This window comes from Artibeus jamaicensis, unplaced genomic scaffold (genome assembly GCF_021234435.1).
Source record: "Artibeus jamaicensis isolate MK-2021 breed Jamaican fruit bat unplaced genomic scaffold, CSHL_Jam_final contig_548, whole genome shotgun sequence".
Classification (NCBI taxonomy): domain Eukaryota; kingdom Metazoa; phylum Chordata; class Mammalia; order Chiroptera; family Phyllostomidae; genus Artibeus; species Artibeus jamaicensis.
The window spans coordinates 10075200-10092919 of record NW_026521883.1 but is presented as its reverse complement, the minus strand read 5'-3'; the positions used below and the strand labels follow the sequence as shown (position 1 = coordinate 10092919).

Below are 17720 nucleotides of genomic sequence, written 5' to 3'. Positions count from 1 at the left end.
TGCTCTGAGCAAAGGATATTGGGCTTCTTTTAAAGTAAAACAAGCAGGTGAGAGCTGTTAAAAAGTAACAGTAAGCTCTACAGTAAGCTCTTATATGCTACGTCTCTGCCCCCATGTCCCCTGCAAACAGAAAAATCAGAAACCACCCTGTGTCACACCCCTGGTTTTCCTGTTACTTACCTGTTCCTATCAGTCTTCTAAAAAAACTAAAGACATGCAGCAGTGAACACACAAATACAGATGATGTATCACAGAACTGCACACCTGAAACTTACACCATTTTGTTAACTAATGTCACCCCGGTAAGTTAATAAAAAGGAAAAAAGAAATGAAGCTGAAGACAGAGGTGTCCGAGACCCAAACACTGTTTTAAAACCTCACCCAAGGATATGTTTATTGATTTTGAGAGAGAGAGGAAGGGACAGAGGAAAACATCGGCTGGTTGCCTCCTGTCTGCACCAGACGGGGGGATCAAACCCTCAACCTTTTAAGTACACATGCACAAGGCCCCACCGGAGCCACCCAGCCAGGGCAGCAAACCCTTTGCAGCTGGCCCCATATCACACGTTCCCTTCTGCAGCTGTGCGCCGGTCAGAAGCGGTGCAGCTGCTGTTTTTGCAGCCAAGGGGCCAGGCTCCAGGCTCCACACAGGCACAAAGGAGCGGTGCTGCTGCCATCAGCACCCCCAGGCCTGAGCCAGGCCCCTCCTTGCTGACACGGGCCCACCCGGCATTCTGGATGCTTCCTTGGGCCCACCCAGAGGAGCGGCAGGGGTCCAGGCTCTACACGGTCACCCTGCCAGGGCTCTGCTATCCAGCAGGGCGGTGGGAGTGCAGGCTGCGACCATGATGAACCAGGATGACTCTTCGCAGGGGCCAGCGCACTCACATGGCTCTGCCTCTTAAGCTGACTGAGCCAGGGGTCAGTCTTCTGAGAGTCTGGTTTGGAAAGGATTTGGGACGGGAGGTGGAGATGCTGAGGCTTTGTACTAGGCCCACCCGAGGGAGTGAAGTACAGCTAGAGCGCAGAGAGGAGCTTCGGCTGTCATTTCGAACAGTTAAAATGATTACCCTGAAATACCAGCTACTCACCCTTTCCTGGAGAAAAGCTTCTTCCTTTTAGGTTTTTTTTTTTTTGATTTGTTTTTAAGAAAAGCCACCCCATCCACCTTGCCCCTGGCAACTCTTGGGGTAACCCAGGCACAGCCGACACCTGGACGGGCTTCCTGGAGCACCTGCTGGCTAGAACGGCCCCTTTCCTCCCCGAGCTGCCTTCAGCTTTTAGAAGCAAAGCGGCCCCAGGCCTGACCCAGACATAGTTCCTGAAGAGGGTCCAGCATAGTTGCTCCATCCCTGTTACTCCACACAACTGGGAACAAAGTATTCCCGTTCCTTTCAATTCCAATGAAATGGAAGCAGGAAGAGGGATAATCCCCGAGGTGTTCCCTAGTCTAGCAGAGGAAACACTTCCCTCCTTCCTGCACAAGCAGAAGGCTGCTTATCCCCCAAAACCAGCGCCCCCCCCGCCCCCCCCCGCACACAAAGCCAGGCCTTCAGAGCAGGGGAATCCCCGCAGGACCCAGAGTAGGCTTGGGATTCAAGCAGGCAGTTCTAGGAACTAGATCCATGTATTGCAACATCTCGGTTCCTTTAGGAGGAGAGAACTTAATGGATAAGACTTGCAGGCAACTTGTCAAGAGGAACTGAAGGCATTCACATGGACGGTGTGTGGCTGGCTTGAAGAGCAGGCTTAGACTAAAGTACTTTAACTTAAAATTGTTTCAAGAAGTTTTGTGTGAAGAGCTACCACATCCGTCCTGGCATTTTGGGAAATATAGGCTAGATACAGCGGGGGACATTAGAAAAAGGTTAAGCAAGAAAACTGAAAACATGACATTCACGGAAGAAATTGCAAATATAAACTACTTAAGATAAGTCTTGGGTGGGTGGAGGTGGAAGAGTGTACAGGGAGGGGGTGGCGGGGATAAATGGTGATGGAAAAAAGCAAAATAAAAATCTGTTATGGAACAGCTGGAAGGCAGCTGGGAGGCCGGGGACTCCCTCTGCCTGTGGAGGGCCGCAGGTTTGAAGGCAGCTCAGCCCAGCCTGCAGAAACCATCCCCGCTGAGTGAACACAGGAGAGAGGTGTTACCCGTGGCTTCCGCTTACAGCTCTGAACACAAAACTGCCACCCTTAGCTCTTCACAGACAACAAGGTTTCTTCCTACTAGAGTGGGGCGAGAGGCCCGGACTGATGCACGGCACCAGAAAGAAAGACACTGTAGAATTAGAGCCCCTCCCCTGAGCACAGCCTACAAGCCCAGACAAAGGTGGCCTGGCTAGCCACCGAGCATGAAAATGCCTCGGGAAAAGCCAAAGGAACTTGCTGTTGAACACCACTGTCCGCTAAAAGGAAAAGAAATCCCTTTTAAGGAAAATATTTAACTTCAATAGGTTGCTTTTCTGCCAGGATTTCCAGCTCCTCTGAACATAAGCCGAGACACAGACTGCTGCACGTACGTCTGGATCCGGCCCCCTCCCAGCTCCAGCACCGGTTGTTAGCCCAAAATAAACCCCATTCCACAACCATATATGTCCACCAGCCCGGAGCTGGGGAGGAGCAGCAGGAGGCAGGTCAGGCCCCTGGGCTCTGGCCACACTCCACGGCCACTGCACACCATGCACATCACGCAGCTCAACCACGAGTGCCTGCTGCACCTCTTCTCCTTCCTGGACAAGGACAGCAGAAAGAACCTCGCCAGGACCTGCCCCCAGCTCCAGGATGTGTTTGAGGACCCTGCACTCTGGCCCCTGTTGCACTTCCGCTCCCTCACAGAACTCACGAAGGACAACTTCCTCCTGAGCCCGGCACTCAGGAGCCTCTCCATCTGTTGGCACTCGAGCCGCGTGCAGGTGTGCAGCATCGAGGACTGGCTCAAGAGCGCCTTCCAGAGGGGCATCTGCAGCCCGCATGAGAGCCTGGTCAACGACTTCCTCCTCCAGGTGTGTGACAGGTAGGTTGCCTCACGAGCAGCGCTGGCATCCAGAGCTCTGGGAGGCTTCCGGGGGTCAGGGAAGAGCAGCAGCTCACAAGACCAAGATGGCCCTGCCTCAAGAGATCCTCAGACTGGGCCCCAGGCATCCCTCCAGGCCCATCCACAGCAGTCCCCAGGGAATTAGTGAAAGCGCAGGGAAACAACCTCCTCTTCGCCTCACAGGTCCTGGAGCAGAGAGGAAGAGCTAGGCTGTCACTGACCTTGGGGCAACTGTCCTTCCTGGCAGCCATTAAATGCTGGGTGGATGCAGCTTGGCGTAGACTTTTCGAGGTCAGACCCTACAGATAGATTTCTAGGTTCAGCGATCAGCTCTCCCCTCCACTCTCCCTCCAGCAGACAAGCCCCAAGGCTTGAGAACTGCAGCTGAGGAGTGAGAACTGGGTACTGGGGTTCAGCGGCACTCAGGGCAGGGGTGGTAACACCTAGTCATGGCTGCCTCATTAGAAACTCGCTACTCTCCTCGGTGATCCCAGGGGAGGGTGTTTTAGCCTGATTTTTCAAATGAGCAAACCAAACCTCTAGATCATGGGATCTGCCCACAATCTAGGTTAGTCAGATTTTAGCAAATGAAAATTCAAGACATCCCATTTAATTTGAATTTCAGGTATTTTTTATTGTAAGTATGTCCAAATACACCTTGTATTTGATATGTCAACGTTACTGCAGACACAGTCTGAGCCACCAGCCAGGCCCCTTCCCTGGTCAGAGCCTCCTGCTAGAGCAAGAACCCCGACTTCCGGCAGGCTTCTACCGAGCCTCTCCTCCGCCAGGCATCTGTCCTGCCCGTCAGGAAAGCGCCTCTTGGCTACTGACCAAGAGGCTCGGCCAGCTTGCTGCCCCTCAGATGTAATAGCTGCTGTTTGCTGGCAATGTGACTGGAATAGAATAGTGTGGTAGCCCACATTTCTTTTTTGAATGCAGTAGGAAGAAATCAAGATGGGCCGGGGACTAGCCCTGCTGGGGCCAGGCCACGTTTATGGGTTTAAACAAGGCCCAGAAATCAGACTGGAGGGAGACGTGTTTGAGGGAGGAGGTTTGCCCTGAGGTTATTCCGGTGTTGCTGTGAGGGAACCAGATTTAATCCCCAAACCAGCAAGGTGTGTCAGGGTTCTGTGCTGAGTCCCCCAGTTCTGCTATGCTCCGACCATGGGACCCTAACCCAAATATTTGAACTTCCAACCTCTTTTATCTGTAAAATGGGACAAATAACCTGTCTAACATGCAGTGAGGATTAAATGACACAGTAGCACTGGCACACAGTAGGTACCAATAAGAATCAAACCGGGTTGTTTGGGCAGTCAGCTGGGGGTGGAGGTGAGGAACAGCTGTGGCTGGATGGGCGGGGGAGGCGCTGGCTCTTTCCGTCTCTGGTTTCTTCCAGCACCAGAATTATCCTAAAGGTTCCTAGAGGAAGGGATCACTCAATACCCTTGAGGCTAAACACCTAATCCTCACAACCACCCTGAAGATAACAATTTCTCCCACTTAACGGATGAGCAGGTGGCCCTGCAAGTTTTAGGCCTTTGTCCTGGCTCAGACGGACAAATACACAACAAGCAAGTCACTTGAGCTCTCTGGGCCAATTTCTCATCCACAAAACTGAGGGTGCAGAGATTATGCAAAGACTACGGAAGGCAGGCGAACACAGGAGGATGGCATGGGTTGTGTGAGAAACGTGACCAAGCACATTTACTCTAGTTCCTTACCCCCTGCCCCTGGCGCCAGGGGGCCAAGCTGGCCCAGGCAGGGGCAGTCAAGGGGCTGAGGAGAGGCTAATGGGGAAAGGACAGGGACCACCCCATCCCCAAACTCCCAGTTCAGCCTCCAGCTCCCTCTGGTTATAGGGGGCCAAGGCCTGTGCCCACCGTAGGTCCTTCCTGACCGGAAGCAGTCTGGTTCTGTTTACTACCAAGAGAGGATTACAATCACCTATAAAAAGCTCCTGACAGCCCAAATCAAAATGGTCACAACCGCATGGGCAGGCATTACTCCCTCCCTGCTCCCCCACCGGCAGTGGGCTCAGTGAGTGACTTGGCCAAGGTCGCACTGCAAATCAGCCCAGACAAACTCTGCTCAAGGTCTTAGGGCAGAGGGGCCTCCAAGCATCTTAACAAGCCACTCCCTGTCCCTGGCTGTTCTCACCCTGGGTCTGGTTCCAGCTGCCTCTGGTTCCGACCCTCTGCAGTGTGGGATGCCAGCGGGGATGCAGTAACCGCCTCTGTCAACGGAGCTGAAACCAGGACTTTAGAACCCAGAGCTCCCCACCCCTTCCCCTCCTCAAGGGTAGGAGTGGGCCCGTCTCTAGGCCACCCGACAGGAAACCCTTCCTCCCCGCTTCTCTCTCGCCAGGAGGCCAGGAGAGTCGGGGCCTCAGCTCCAGGGCAGACTGGCGCGGTCCCGTGGTCACCACACGCCGCACCACCCACGGCAACAAATGAGAAGATCCAAAGAAAATACAGTTGTCCCTCCTGGAACCAGCATCCCCTCTGTCCCAGCAGGACCAGGGCTTGGGTTTCCCACTGGGGGCCCAGAACCCACGCGGATTACGGTGCCCCGAGGGGGAATGAGACAGGAGCTCTGGTTCAGACACTGGCTGTCTCATCGCAGGCAGTAAGTTCCTCAAACCCGCTGGGCCCGGTTCCTGCTCTGGAAACCGCCCCCACAGCAGCTCGGAAGACAACCGAACCCGAGGGCTCTGGCACAGGCGTGGTCCGAGCCGCTGTTACCGCATTCCCTCCGCAGGTGCCCCAACCTGGTGTCCGTCACGCTGTCTGGGTGTGGCCACGTCACCGACGACTGCCTGGCCCGACTACTGCGGTGCTGTCCGCGCCTGCGCACGCTGCGCCTCGAGAACTGCGCGCGTGTCACCAACCGCACGTTGATGGCCGTGGCGGCGCACGGGTGCGCGCTGCAGACGCTGCACGTGGACTTCTGCCGCAACGTGAGCGCCGCCGGCCTGCGCCGCCTGCGTGCAGCGTGCCCGCTCCTGGCTGTGCACGCTGAGCACAGTGCAACCATGATCCCGGACCAGCCTCCGCGCTGCCTGTCGGCGCCGGGCCCCGCCCTCCGCAAGCTGCTCCCGCGCTAGGTCACCGGGTCGCGGATGGGCACTGGCCACGGCCTGGGTCCGAAGGGGACCCGGCAGCTCTTCCACCTCCAAGACTATCGCCACATCTTCTGAGCCTCAGTTTTCCCATTTGCAAAATGGGGATACGAATGTCTACCTCACACTATGATTTTATATACAGGATGACTGCGAGGTTAAATGACTTGGTACTTGGAAAACACCAGCACCTTTCCGTCTCCTTATTGCGGCAGTGGGAGGCGCCTACACCCTCAGGTCCTGTGACCGCCCTCAGGGGTCTAACCCAATGGGAGACAATGGCCACCCAAGCTGGCAGGCTGCACTGGGAACGAAGCTGGCGCACACCGGATGGGTCGGGTCTCCAGGCTAGCAGCGGGCAAGGTGCCCTGGGGACAGAACTGAGTTGCCACAGCGGCATACAGCTGGCTTTTGCAACTTACCCCCCTTCACCCCGCCCCATTGGCTCTCGGACACCCAGCCAACGCACGCAGGCTTCCCAGGAAAGTGGCCTTGCTGTACAAGTAGCCGGCAGGAGGGGGAGGAGGTCGGGGTGCAAGGCTCGAGAGAGCCCCCCAAAGCGCGACAGAGGCTCCGGACCGAGCTGGGCTTTAGACGCCAGGGCCCTGTCCCCTCGGTTTCCACCGTGGCTTTGCTCAGCACCCATGCCGGCCAGCGCGCTTTTCCTCGGGAAGACACATGGCAAGGAGTTAACTGCATTCACGATGCTAGACATTAGCTTGTTGATTTGATTCTTAAATTGCATCCTTATTGTCTACTATTCTCATATAGAGGAAAAAGAAAGCATTTCAAACACCCAAAGTGGAGAATTAAAAACAAAAGCAGCAAGCCCGGTCTAGGTCCTTTGATACTGAAACCATTATAAGCTAATTTAAAGTTAGGTTTTTTACCTGCTGGATTTGTTGAACGTGGGCACACACACCGGGTCTTCCATTTCAGTGCTTTAGTCACTGGTGTCCCACCTTTTGCCACCAAAATAAAGCCACCGAGCAGCTGCCTAGTCCCAGGTACACCGGGAAAACTGGTTACGTGGGGAAGGCAGGGAGCAGTAACGAGTGGTGGGCGATGCTCACACTCTGGCTCCGCCCATCACCCTCTGGGATTGAGACCCTTTGTTTACACACTTGAGGCCAGGTGCTCCTTCTTTGTGAAAGGGGAGCTTAATTTCTACTCGCGAGTTCCTTCATTTGTTGCCCAAATATTGGGGGAATGGCAAGGAAAAAGAGTTCTATTCTCATGGTGCTTACATTCCAGTGGATGAAGAGACATTCAAGTTCTCACTTAACCGTCATTGATAGGTTCTTGGAACTGGGGCAAATGTGCCTACAATGGAACCTGTTTTACCATAGGCTAATTGATATAAGCAAGTCAATTTCCTAGCATCTCATCAATGTTGAATGAGACGTTGTTTGAGGACCTGCTGTAATCAGTATGTAAGAAAATAGTAAGTACCAGGTGAAAAGCAGAGTAAGGGGGTATCAACTTGAAAGGGGTTGACCATTGTGGGCCTCATTGAGAAGGTCGCCTTTGAGACATGAGTGAGGGAGGGAGCCCAGCAGCACGTGGAAGGAAAATAGTCCAAGAGAGAGAGCAGCTGGTTCAAACACCCCAGACTAGGAGCTCAGCTGGCATGTTGCGGGGGTGGGGTGGGGGCGCTGGTAGGGTTAGAACACAGAGTGAGGAGGAAAGGGAAGCAGGAGATACTAGAGGGATGGGGGAGGCCATGAGGCCTCACAGGTTATTGTGAGGATGAAATGAGAGCTGGGCATCTCCCACCCAGCCTACCATGAGCAGGAACCAAGGCACAGATGATATCCAGGTGAAGGACTGGAAGTGCTGAAATTTCTTCAGGCAGACCAGAAACTGTGGACAAGCAAGCAGAACCCCACCCTGCCCCCATCCCTGCTGGGACTGCTGAAAGCCTCAGTTGATGCCCTTGGGCCCTTGATTGGGCCAGTACTTAGCCTGGGAATAGGCCCACCTAGTCCCCACCTGGCACAGTCCCTCCTCATTCCTGTGTGGGAAAAACCAGGCCCTGTACGACAGGCCACCAACTGTAGTAGAACAAGAGGGCCCCCCACTAGCCTGAGACTAGTTCACTCTGGGTGATTTTACAGCCCACCCACCATGCTGTGGGCTTGCAGAGAGGCCTTTCAGGAGTTTGATTTTCTCCCAGTACTGCAAACAATGTTGGAAGAAAGCTCAGGCTTCCAGGGGGTTAAATATTTGTCTAAAACAGAGCCACTTAAGCCCCAGGGCTTTGCTCTTGTCTTCAATTCCCAGCAGGCCCTGTTTGCCTTGAGGTGATGGTTTGGTTGGAACAACAGGATTGTGGTCTGTGGCTCTTCTCTAACCAGGGCAGATCAGCCCTCTCCAAACCTCCACTTTCTTACCTGTGTATTGAGATAGCTAAAGAATCTTGCTGCCAGGATTCTTGTAAGGAATGTGACTGTAGAGAAGAGGTCACTCCCTGCAAGTTTGGCAGGAAGAAGGTAACCTGCATTCCCCGAGGCCCTTTCCTGTGGATGCTCTCTTATACCTGAAAGTAAATTCCCTAACTAGCCCTTCAGTGCCTAAGACACCCCACATTCCAAGACTGCAGTGATCACAGAACTAAAGCTGTGTCCTACATTGTTTCTAGGGCTCTAGTTCTGCCCCACCCCCTCCAGAAAAGCTTGGGGTCCCTGAGCCAGGAAGTGGGGACTGACGGAGACCCATGGCTACCTAACAGTCACCGGTCACCTTCAAGAAGGCCCTTAGCAAAGCACCTGATAGCAGTGCCTGCTAAATCTAGAAACAACTTCCTGGGTCTGCTCTCAGATTTGCAGAGAACAAGGGACACTGCATGCTTAGTTAATCCACTGACTCATTCATCCAGCAAACATTGGGTATTGCTGGGTATTCACTCTGGTCAGAAGAGGTGAGGACAGCTTTCAAGGCCTCTCCCAGTGCCACCGTCCATAACTTCTGACAAGTGACCTTTCTGAGGTTCTGAGGTTCTGTTTCTTTATCTGTAAAATAGAACCAGTAACCTCTCTGTGACACTGTGATGTTATGTCTAAATGTGCACTGCCTGGAAGGTGGGGGTAGGGAAAGGAGTCTTCACATCTGCTGGGAGCTGGAAAAGCCAACCAAATACATGGCAGAACCCACAAGGCCTGGGCACCAGGAAGGGGCGATCCAGGAACATCTGACGGGGACAGAGCCTTTGGGCAAAGCCTAGAAGACTGGTTCCAGCTTCCACAGGTTCCAGCAGTGAAGAGGGTGTTCCCATTCTCAGGCACAGCTCAACACAGGCGGAGTGAGGAAGCCCAAGGCATGCCAGAGCAGGGCAGGCAGGGAGATGGGCGGCTTGACATTTTCTAGAGGTACCTGGTAACAGCTTGGAGTTACCTATGTCTTCACGGCCTGTCCGAACAAAACACAGACTTTCTCCAGCTCCTGAATGTTAACTCTTCACTCTGCTGTGGCCAAGGCAGCCAATGGTCCCATGGAGGGGAAGTGAGGGGGAGGGTGCAGAACCTCAGCACTGGGTCAGGGCTGTGTTCCCTGGCAGGAGGCTGGCTGGCGTGCACAGAACTTTGGTGCCAGCAGAGACTGTGGCCACATGCTCTGAGGTCAGGGGCTCCACACTGCTCCCCATAAGGCATAGTCTGCTGGCAGGGAGGTGGTACTGAGGCCCATCTTTCAGGGACACACTGGCCCGTTTCTGCCCAGAGGGGACCGAGCCCCCGCCTCAGCTTCAACACTGGCATGCTGATGGCATCCCAGCTCTCACCTGTGTGTTATCCGTGACCCAGTGCTTTCCCTCTGCTCACCCTCACTCCTGGGCCATAGAGGTAGGGATGGACTGACTGCTTGGCTCCAGGAATCCTCCAGCTCTAGAATCCCATGCCCAAGACTTGCTTTTTGCTAAAAAAACTGAGCTAACCAGATGCAGGTTTCATCTACTGGCAGTGCTGGGCCGAGGCTACAAAGCTGGGTGGCCCAGAACACAGCTGTACCTTGAAGGGCCTCTGGGGAAATCTTAAATTGGAAAGGCAAGAGGTCAAATTCTCTTGAAACTAGTTAAGGGTGATAAAAACTCCAAGTATTTAACTGAATGAGTCCAGCAAATGAAAAAGCTGCCCAAGCCCCCATAGGGGCTGGAAACGCCCTGAGGAAAATAAGCACCTACACCGGGCTTGCCCCAACTCCTCAGACCAGGGGCTCGCTCCTCCCACTCTCCAGGTCTTCTGAAATCAAGAGAGGGAAGGAAAGTGACTGGTTTCCAACAAATAAATGGCATCCATTATAAGGCTGAGGCATCTTTCCCTTGAAGGGTCAGACCTCCTAAAAGCTGTTCATCAGGCCTGACAGAGAGGAGGGCCTACAGCCAAGGCACGCTGGCCTGCTGGGGGTGCCTCTGTCCCTCAGTCCAGAGCAAACTGCGGCAGCAGAGGTCTGAGCCTCTCAAAGTCAAAGCATTACTTTGATTTAAAATGGTCTTTGAGACCATGATGTATCCTTTAGCTTGGCACACCCTCGGCCCAGCCTAGCTCAGCAAGAAGACCCACTTGTCACCAGGAACCAGCCCAGAAGGTCTTAAAAGGCCTGTCTCTCGGTGCTGCCTGGGGTCTCAGCCGCACAGAGGCCTCCTCCTCTGAGACTGCCCTCCTGGTCGGGAGGCCTGGGCGGTGCCTTCCCACCCCCAGAGCCCTTTCCACTGCTACCAACTGCCTGCTCAGGTGCAATACCAAATGCCTGTTTGCCCAGGAACTGCTGGGGTTTCCCAAAAGCTGTGATCTCCTTCTGAGGCAGTTCCAATCGAAAATTCTTTTTTGATAAAACTAAGATGTCATCATTCTAAATAATATTAGATATTCTCACTGGGAAAGATCCATGCACCATATTATCTTAGTGAACAAAAGAATACTTTTCTTACAATTTCTCTTTCAAAGACACATGTTCTACCTTCCTTGTGGCAAACACCGGACTGCTAGGCTGTCTGGCTAGCATCTCCTCTGAGCAAGCTGTCAGTCTTGAAGTACACTGGAAGCAGCTTTTGGTTGAACTTGCTGCAGGTGAAGGAGGCAAGCCACTCCAAGGCCTTGCCCTCTTCCTGTTCCCACTCCCCGCAGCCAAAGTCTTCACAGCTGCTCTCAAGATGGCCCATTCCAGTAGAACCACATGCTTATCCTGACATTCCTGACAAATGAGTGCAATGCCCAGGGTGCTTAAGGGCTGGCTTCAAGTACCAACATTGTAACCCTTCCTCAGCCCCCTGCATAGCTCCCCACCACCCATAATTCAACAGTGTGACAGCCACTCATGGTGCTCAAGTTAATTCACACATTCACTCACTCATTCAGCCAGTCACTCAGCCATGCATGCTAAGTACTCAAGAGCAACAGCTATCCTTTCCGTACACCTCCCACTGGGCCGCCCTCCCTGCAGACACAGCGCCTTATTGTAAACTGGTCTTTAATCCCATCACCTGTTCTTCACAGGCAGGGCGAGAACCCTATTACTTTGGGTAACTTCCTCCTTGCCCAGTAGAGTTGCATTCCACACTGCAGGGCTTCAAGAAAGGCTCTTTTTAGCTCGCTACACCTTAAGCCAGCTGTATAGAGGAGGAAGGGTGGTGCTGAGCAAACAGGCTGAGTGACTAAAGCAAGGCCTCTGAAGTGAGAGAGCAGAGTGAGAGACCCAGGGTGACAGAACCAATGAAACAGGGGCTTCCTACCCCCAGCGACTGCTGTGCCCATGCGACCCTCTGTTAAGTCACTGCCAAGCAAAGCCCATTCTCAGCGTACAGGGAAGTTTCTGGTGGGTCAAAAATCCGCCAGAGTATGAGAGACTAAGCCTGAAAGCTCGCTCCTTTGCTTAGTCAGGAGCTCTGCTGGTGTTAACAAAAGCAGCCCATGTTCTGTTTCCTGACTGGCTTTATTTCTCTGCATGAGGAACCCTGCACAGGCGATTCAAATTAAAACAAAATAAATATATGAATATTCATGTAAAACTGTCCTTTCTAATGAACAATTATACACAATGTACAACTTCATGTTCACTGGGTGGGTTTACAAAAAGGTACCATTCCCAACTAAAAATGCACCAAAATGGTTCCATGCAAACTTATCAAAAGTGACCAAAAATATGAGGGAAAAACCTGACTGAGAGCACTTTGTTTTTTTCTTTTTGTACAATCACAGAAAAATAAAAACATCTAATTTCTTTGTTACACTTAGAGGAACTAGATGTGGCCACTGTTTATAATGTTGGTTTATGTTCCTAAAACATCTATGCAGTTACCATAAAAGTGTATCAACATTAATTGGAAGTGAGCATCGCTGAGGGAAGGGGGGTGGCGGCACCCCCAGCATCAGTAGTCGGTGTCGGAGCCCTCGGCATTGTCCACGTTTCGCGAGAGCATGTAGTTGTCCATGTCGATTGAGCGGCAGTTGTTGATGGCATAGCGCAGGCGCTCCGCCATGACCAGCTGGCTGGAGTAGGGGGGCAGCCTCAACTGGAAGAAGCAGGTCTGTGAGGTAGGCAGACTGTCGTAAGGCTGTGGAGAGAGAGGGCCAGAGCTGTGAGTGTGGCATCAAGGTGCCGTGGAGGCAGAGGAGCTGCCCGCTAACACTGCCCCGTAGTCATGAAAGCGCTTCCCCTGCCTTCAAGATGGGTCCCAGATGTGACTGAGTGGCCGATCCCAGGAGCAGCAATGAGTCACGGCAGAAACAGCGTGGGCTCTGGTACCCGCAGCCATCAAGACTTTTGGCGAAGATGCTTCCCTTCCTCTCCTCACTCTTCTAGTGCCCTCACATGTAAAGTGAGAACAAGCCCTTACTGGCAGGACTACTGGAGAGAACGCTTTGCACACTCCCTGCCACAGAATGAAAGTGCAATCGGGCTCATTCCCTCTCACCAACAGGGTACAAGTGTGAATCTGCTTCAGAGACCCCCAGCAGAGCTGGTGAAAGGGAGAACAGTGGTCAGGAAGCACGCTCCTGCTTCCCGCACTGTCCTCCTAGTGTGCACTCTGCATGTGTCACCTGCCATGGCCACCAGCACACAGCTCAAATGAAGGAGGAGTTAATTAAACCCCAGTCCACCCACGTGACTGATGGTGACACAGCCATTTAAAATTATAATTATGATGAGCAACAGTAAAGCAGAAAAGTGCCAGGGGCAGACTTTTAGGTGAATAAAGCAGAATACAAAACTTTAAATGAATCATGCGGAACTGAGTGTGCTTGAGGCAAAGACGGGAGGAATCAGAGGTGAAAGGTGAGAATAGTGACTACTAGAGAGACAGCGTTATATGTACGCGTTCCCCGGCCCTCCCTGCAAACACAACCATTTTCCAAACTACAGTATTTGTAATAATTATAACAATTTATATTGATTTATACATATATATGGTTTTTAAAAATATTTTTACTTATTTTTAGAGAGAGGGGACAGGAAGGAGAAATAGAGGGAGAGAAACATCAATGTGTGGTTGCCTCTCACACATCCCCTACTGGGGACCCGGCCCACAACCCAGCCATGTGCACTGACTGGGAATCGAACCGGCGACCCTTTGATTCACAGGTCCGTGCTCAATCCATTGAGCTACACCAGCCAGGGCTATATTTTAGTTTTTAAAGAAGAACCTGCCCACTCTCTCTTGCCCAGCCCTCACTTAAAACCAGCCCCCTCCTCCTTCTCTGGAGACCTGCACCCTGCACCAGGTGAGTGCATTTCAAAGAGACGGGAGAGGGAGGGCCCAGAGACCTGACTTGTCAGAGCCAGTGATGACAGGAAGCTTGAACACAGAGAGACCCAAACTGGCAAAGAGAGCGAACAGGAACACTGGCAGGTGGCTCTGACTGGGACATTAGAGAAATGGGCTAAGAGTCGCTCACAAAGGACAGACCTGCAGTGGTCAGTTTTCTGAGGCTAAAACCCCCCGGGCGGGCGGATTAGTGGTGGATTAACTCCAGGGACGGCAGGGGTAGCCCTGGATAGATATTAGGCAAGGGTTTTTTTCCAGAGCTGAATAGAAATAAACCAGTTCCTCCTCCCCATCTCTATCTGAAGCAACAAAACAGATTTATAACATATAGTTTCTGGCAAGTCATGTAGAAAATTTATGGAAAGGCTCTTGTCATAGCCCTTCCTGTTCGTGGCCTCTCGGACAAGCGCAGCCCAGGAGTGGAGCCCAGGAAGGCAGTCTCAGGAGGCAGAGGGGGAGGGATGGCTTTGGCTACAGCAACCTCCTGGAGTGATTACTGTAAGAACACCAGAAAGGCACACACTGAAACCTGCTGAAACTAGCAGGAGGGGCCCTTGTGTGAAGAGGCTGTACTCGCCTTACTGTTTCCAGAATAAATACCATGGCCCCTGTTTGGAGGACTGCCCAGCTTGAGGGTTGGAGGTGGGGGTTGGGGGGCAAGAGATAGAGGGAACACAGACACTGATAACTTAATGCTGTGTTTGATACCTGGTACACCAGATATCCAGGATGTGGACAGAGATCTAAGTCTGCCCTCGGGAATGGTCAGGGAACACAGGAAAGCATCTAGGAGGGCTTCCTGGAAGAGATAACATTGTCGTTAGGCTTAAAGCATACGTAAGAGCTTGCTAGGCATAGATGGAAAGATGTGTGAAGGAGAACTTACTAAACCTAGGGAACAGCCTACACAAAGGCACAGAAGTTTAAAAACACCGTGGTCTGTTGGGAAGAAAAGCAAGCGGTCCATTATGGCCATAACATAATAAGTGTCAAAAGGTTATACCACAAAGCAGGGCAAAGGCCAGGCTGGAGGTGTTTAAAGCTGCAAAGATAGTGGGCATTTGTCCTGGAGTCAATGCAGGGGGCCCCTGAATGGCGTGAAAGGAGAAGAGTGACATGGTCAGATGGGTGCTTAAGAAAGATGACTCTGGCAGCAGTGTGCATTTAAGACTCGAAGCCCTTTTATTCCTAAGCCATCTGTCAAAACGGCAGCTGGGCTGTGGCTCTGCAGCTGGGGCCTCTCATCAGGCCGCAGAGAAGCTGCACTGCCTGCCCCACAGGGCGCACCTCACGAGCACAGAGCCCGCTACCACCGCTCCCCACGCCCACCCCCCACGCCTTCAAGCTCCTTCTACAGCCTGTGCAACAGTTAAGAGTATCCTTGTGAAAACAAACAATATCATGTTCCAGTGATAAGTCACACAATGGAAAGGCGTAGAAAATGAGACAGAGAGGCAACATGACGACCCCTCTGCTGAGCTTAGCTTTCACTCAGGAAGATATCGGATGATTTATTGAAGATTGTTGGTTGTAGTATGCCTTCTACATACATTTAGGAGCTTTTTCACTGAAGCTTTATGATGTTTCTGAAGAAGTTTTTCTGCTTGTTTTTTTTAAATCTGGAAATACCAAGCAATTAAGCCTGAACTGGCAGGCCTACTTGAGGGTCACAGTTTGGTTTTCCCACCAAGCGATAAGGACAGACATTACCAAGGAAGAAAAAATGGCTTACTTACCCTATCAACCTTCATGATTTGAAATCTCTGAGAAATGTCAGCAGTGTTGGCTGGCAGGCGGGATCTTCCAGACACGAACCTCATGAAGAGCACCCGCTCCTCATTGGAGAACTCCTCCAGCGTGTGCCAGAACCACTGCACTAGCTGATGCTGCTCGTCCACCTCCCGGTATCGCACCACTTTCTTCAAGACTTCCACGGAGATCTCAGGCATCCCGCACACCATCTGCTCCAGCTGCTTTGCTGTGAGGAGGGAGAGTAGCGGCACGGGGACGATCCAGGACATCCCTTCTCGGACCGCAGCCACCTGCTCCCAGGAGAGGTTGTTCATTGAACGTACAGGCACAGACTGAGCACCCATCGTGGACTCGACTGGGCTGGGCACCTCCCACCTGCTCAGCCACTCCCCAACCGTCTGCTTATCCCTCAGACTCCAGCCATGACTGCCATGCGCTCAGCCCATCCTCCTTCTCTCCCACCTAGTTCAAGTCCAATTTAGGAGCCCACCTCCACTCCTCAGTGCCAACCCCATGCATTCACATTGCCACACACATGGCCACGGGCTGTGAAAGTGTGCTTTGTGGGACAGTTTGTGTCCTCAGCAGAGTAAGCTCTTGAAGGACATGTCTAGCTTATAATATTTTGTAACTTATATTTTCTTTTAAAAAGTCATTTTTTGGTAAAAATTATTTGTGCTCATTGTTTGAAAAAAGTTGAAAAAGTACAAAGAAGAATGTAAAACCGGAAAGTCCTTTGTAGGAGGGCAGTGAAACGGACAGAGAAGTTAATTAAGACATTTGGTTTCCAAATCACAACTCTACCACTCCTTCTTTTACTGTAATTTCCTCATCTAAAAAGTGAGGCACGCTGCTCACTATGACGAGAATTTTAACTGAGTAACTACATGAAAGTATGTGTGACTGGGGAGTTTATCCTTCCTCTGTTCTCTTAGCTCAGTGCTGAGAACAGGCTAGTGGAGGACACTGAGGGGCAGATGCTGGGCTGCCCACAATCTGTCTGGAAGAACTCGTTCAAGGTTGCAAGTAGTGCATCCCCTGCACAAAGACTCATCCCTCTTTTAAAAAAATTCTATACATTTTTACAGCTGAAAGGGGAGGGAGAAAAAGAAGGAGAGAATCAATGTTTGGTTGCCTCTCATGCGCCCCCAACTGGGGACCTGGCCCACACAACCCAGGCATGTGCCCTGACTGGGAATCAAACCTTTGGTTCACAGTCTGCTGCTCAATCCACTGAGCTACACCAACTAGGACAGACTCATCACTCTTCAAGGCTGGTTAGATAAATATACCTTCACTCTTGGCCAACTCAAAACAGCTACCATAAAACAAAAAGCCAAACAAAACCCAGGACTGACAGGAGCCATGCCTTGAGGAAGGCCCTGAGGTTTTGATTTGTGCAGGGTCATCATGCCTGGGTCTAAGAAACAGGACTGGCAGTGAGGGCGGTCTCTGCTGATATTAAAAGGAATACCTCAGCCAAAGTTCGCCAAAAACCAAGATGTCCTGCCTTGAAGAATACAAACCAAAAGCTGTCTGAAAAAACTAAGGGTAGTATTGGGGCTGGATGCTCGGGCAGAGGACAACTGAGAGGACTAGGGGAAGAACACTGGGTTCGAAGGGACAAGGAGGAAGTGAAAGAGGAAGGCAGCCTTGTTACAGGGAAAGGAACAAAGCCAGGGCAGAGCACGGCTGATGGAGAGTGGACAGTCACTCCGACCCTCTGAGGAAGGGCAAGCAGAAGAGCCCAGACCCCGAGTAGACCTGCTTTGGGACCCTGGCTCTGCCTTGGGCACATCACTGCATTTCTTGGGACTCAGTGTTTTCATCTGTGAAATGGTAGTATTAATCCTTATCTTACAGAGTAATGCTGGGAAAACTGCAGATGAAGGTGCCTGGACCATGCCTGGCATGCAGGAGGTGATCAAGACATCTTTAGTCAGTTATTCATTTTCCAAGGATTAAAACTAGCCAACAACTAGAGACAAATCCTAATCCCTGGCTGTGTAAACAGCAGTGCTGACAGAACCCACTCTCATTAAACTAAGGGA

General features: G+C 51.9%; 2 protein-coding genes across 11 annotated transcripts in view; one reads left to right on the top strand and one right to left on the bottom strand.

Moving 5' to 3' along the window:
* The first annotated feature begins 2578 nt into the window (after positions 1-2578).
* On the top strand, positions 2579-6338 carry FBXL22 (F-box and leucine rich repeat protein 22). The gene is made up of 2 exons (XM_037155812.2): positions 2579-3013; positions 5798-6338. The coding sequence occupies exons 1-2, from the start codon at positions 2592-2594 to the stop codon at positions 6141-6143; spliced, it is 768 nt and encodes a 255-aa protein (XP_037011707.2). The 5' UTR covers positions 2579-2591; the 3' UTR covers positions 6144-6338.
* A 5726-nt stretch (positions 6339-12064) lies between these two features.
* Positions 12065-17720, bottom strand: part of HERC1 (HECT and RLD domain containing E3 ubiquitin protein ligase family member 1) — a 191398-nt gene continuing 185742 nt past the window's right edge. For all 10 annotated transcript variants that reach the window (XM_037155568.2, XM_037155565.2, XM_037155574.2 and 7 more), the window contains 2 exons: positions 15654-15959; positions 12065-12705 (listed from right to left, as the gene is read on the bottom strand). In XM_037155568.2, the coding sequence (XP_037011463.2) occupies positions 12520-12705; positions 15654-15959 (492 nt within the window). In that variant the 3' untranslated portion in view covers positions 12065-12519. The remainder of the gene's footprint in view (positions 12706-15653; positions 15960-17720) is intronic.

What these genes read in the sequence shown, in the direction of transcription:
- FBXL22 (XM_037155812.2), top strand. Translation starts at nt 2,592, where the DNA reads ATGTCCACCAGCCCGGAGCTGGGGAGGAGCAGCAGGAGGCAGGTCAGG. An exon ending in CTCCTCCAGGTGTGTGACAG is followed by an intron (nt 3,014 to 5,797) that starts GTAGGTTGCCTC and finishes TTCCCTCCGCAG; the next exon opens with GTGCCCCAACCTGGTGTCCG.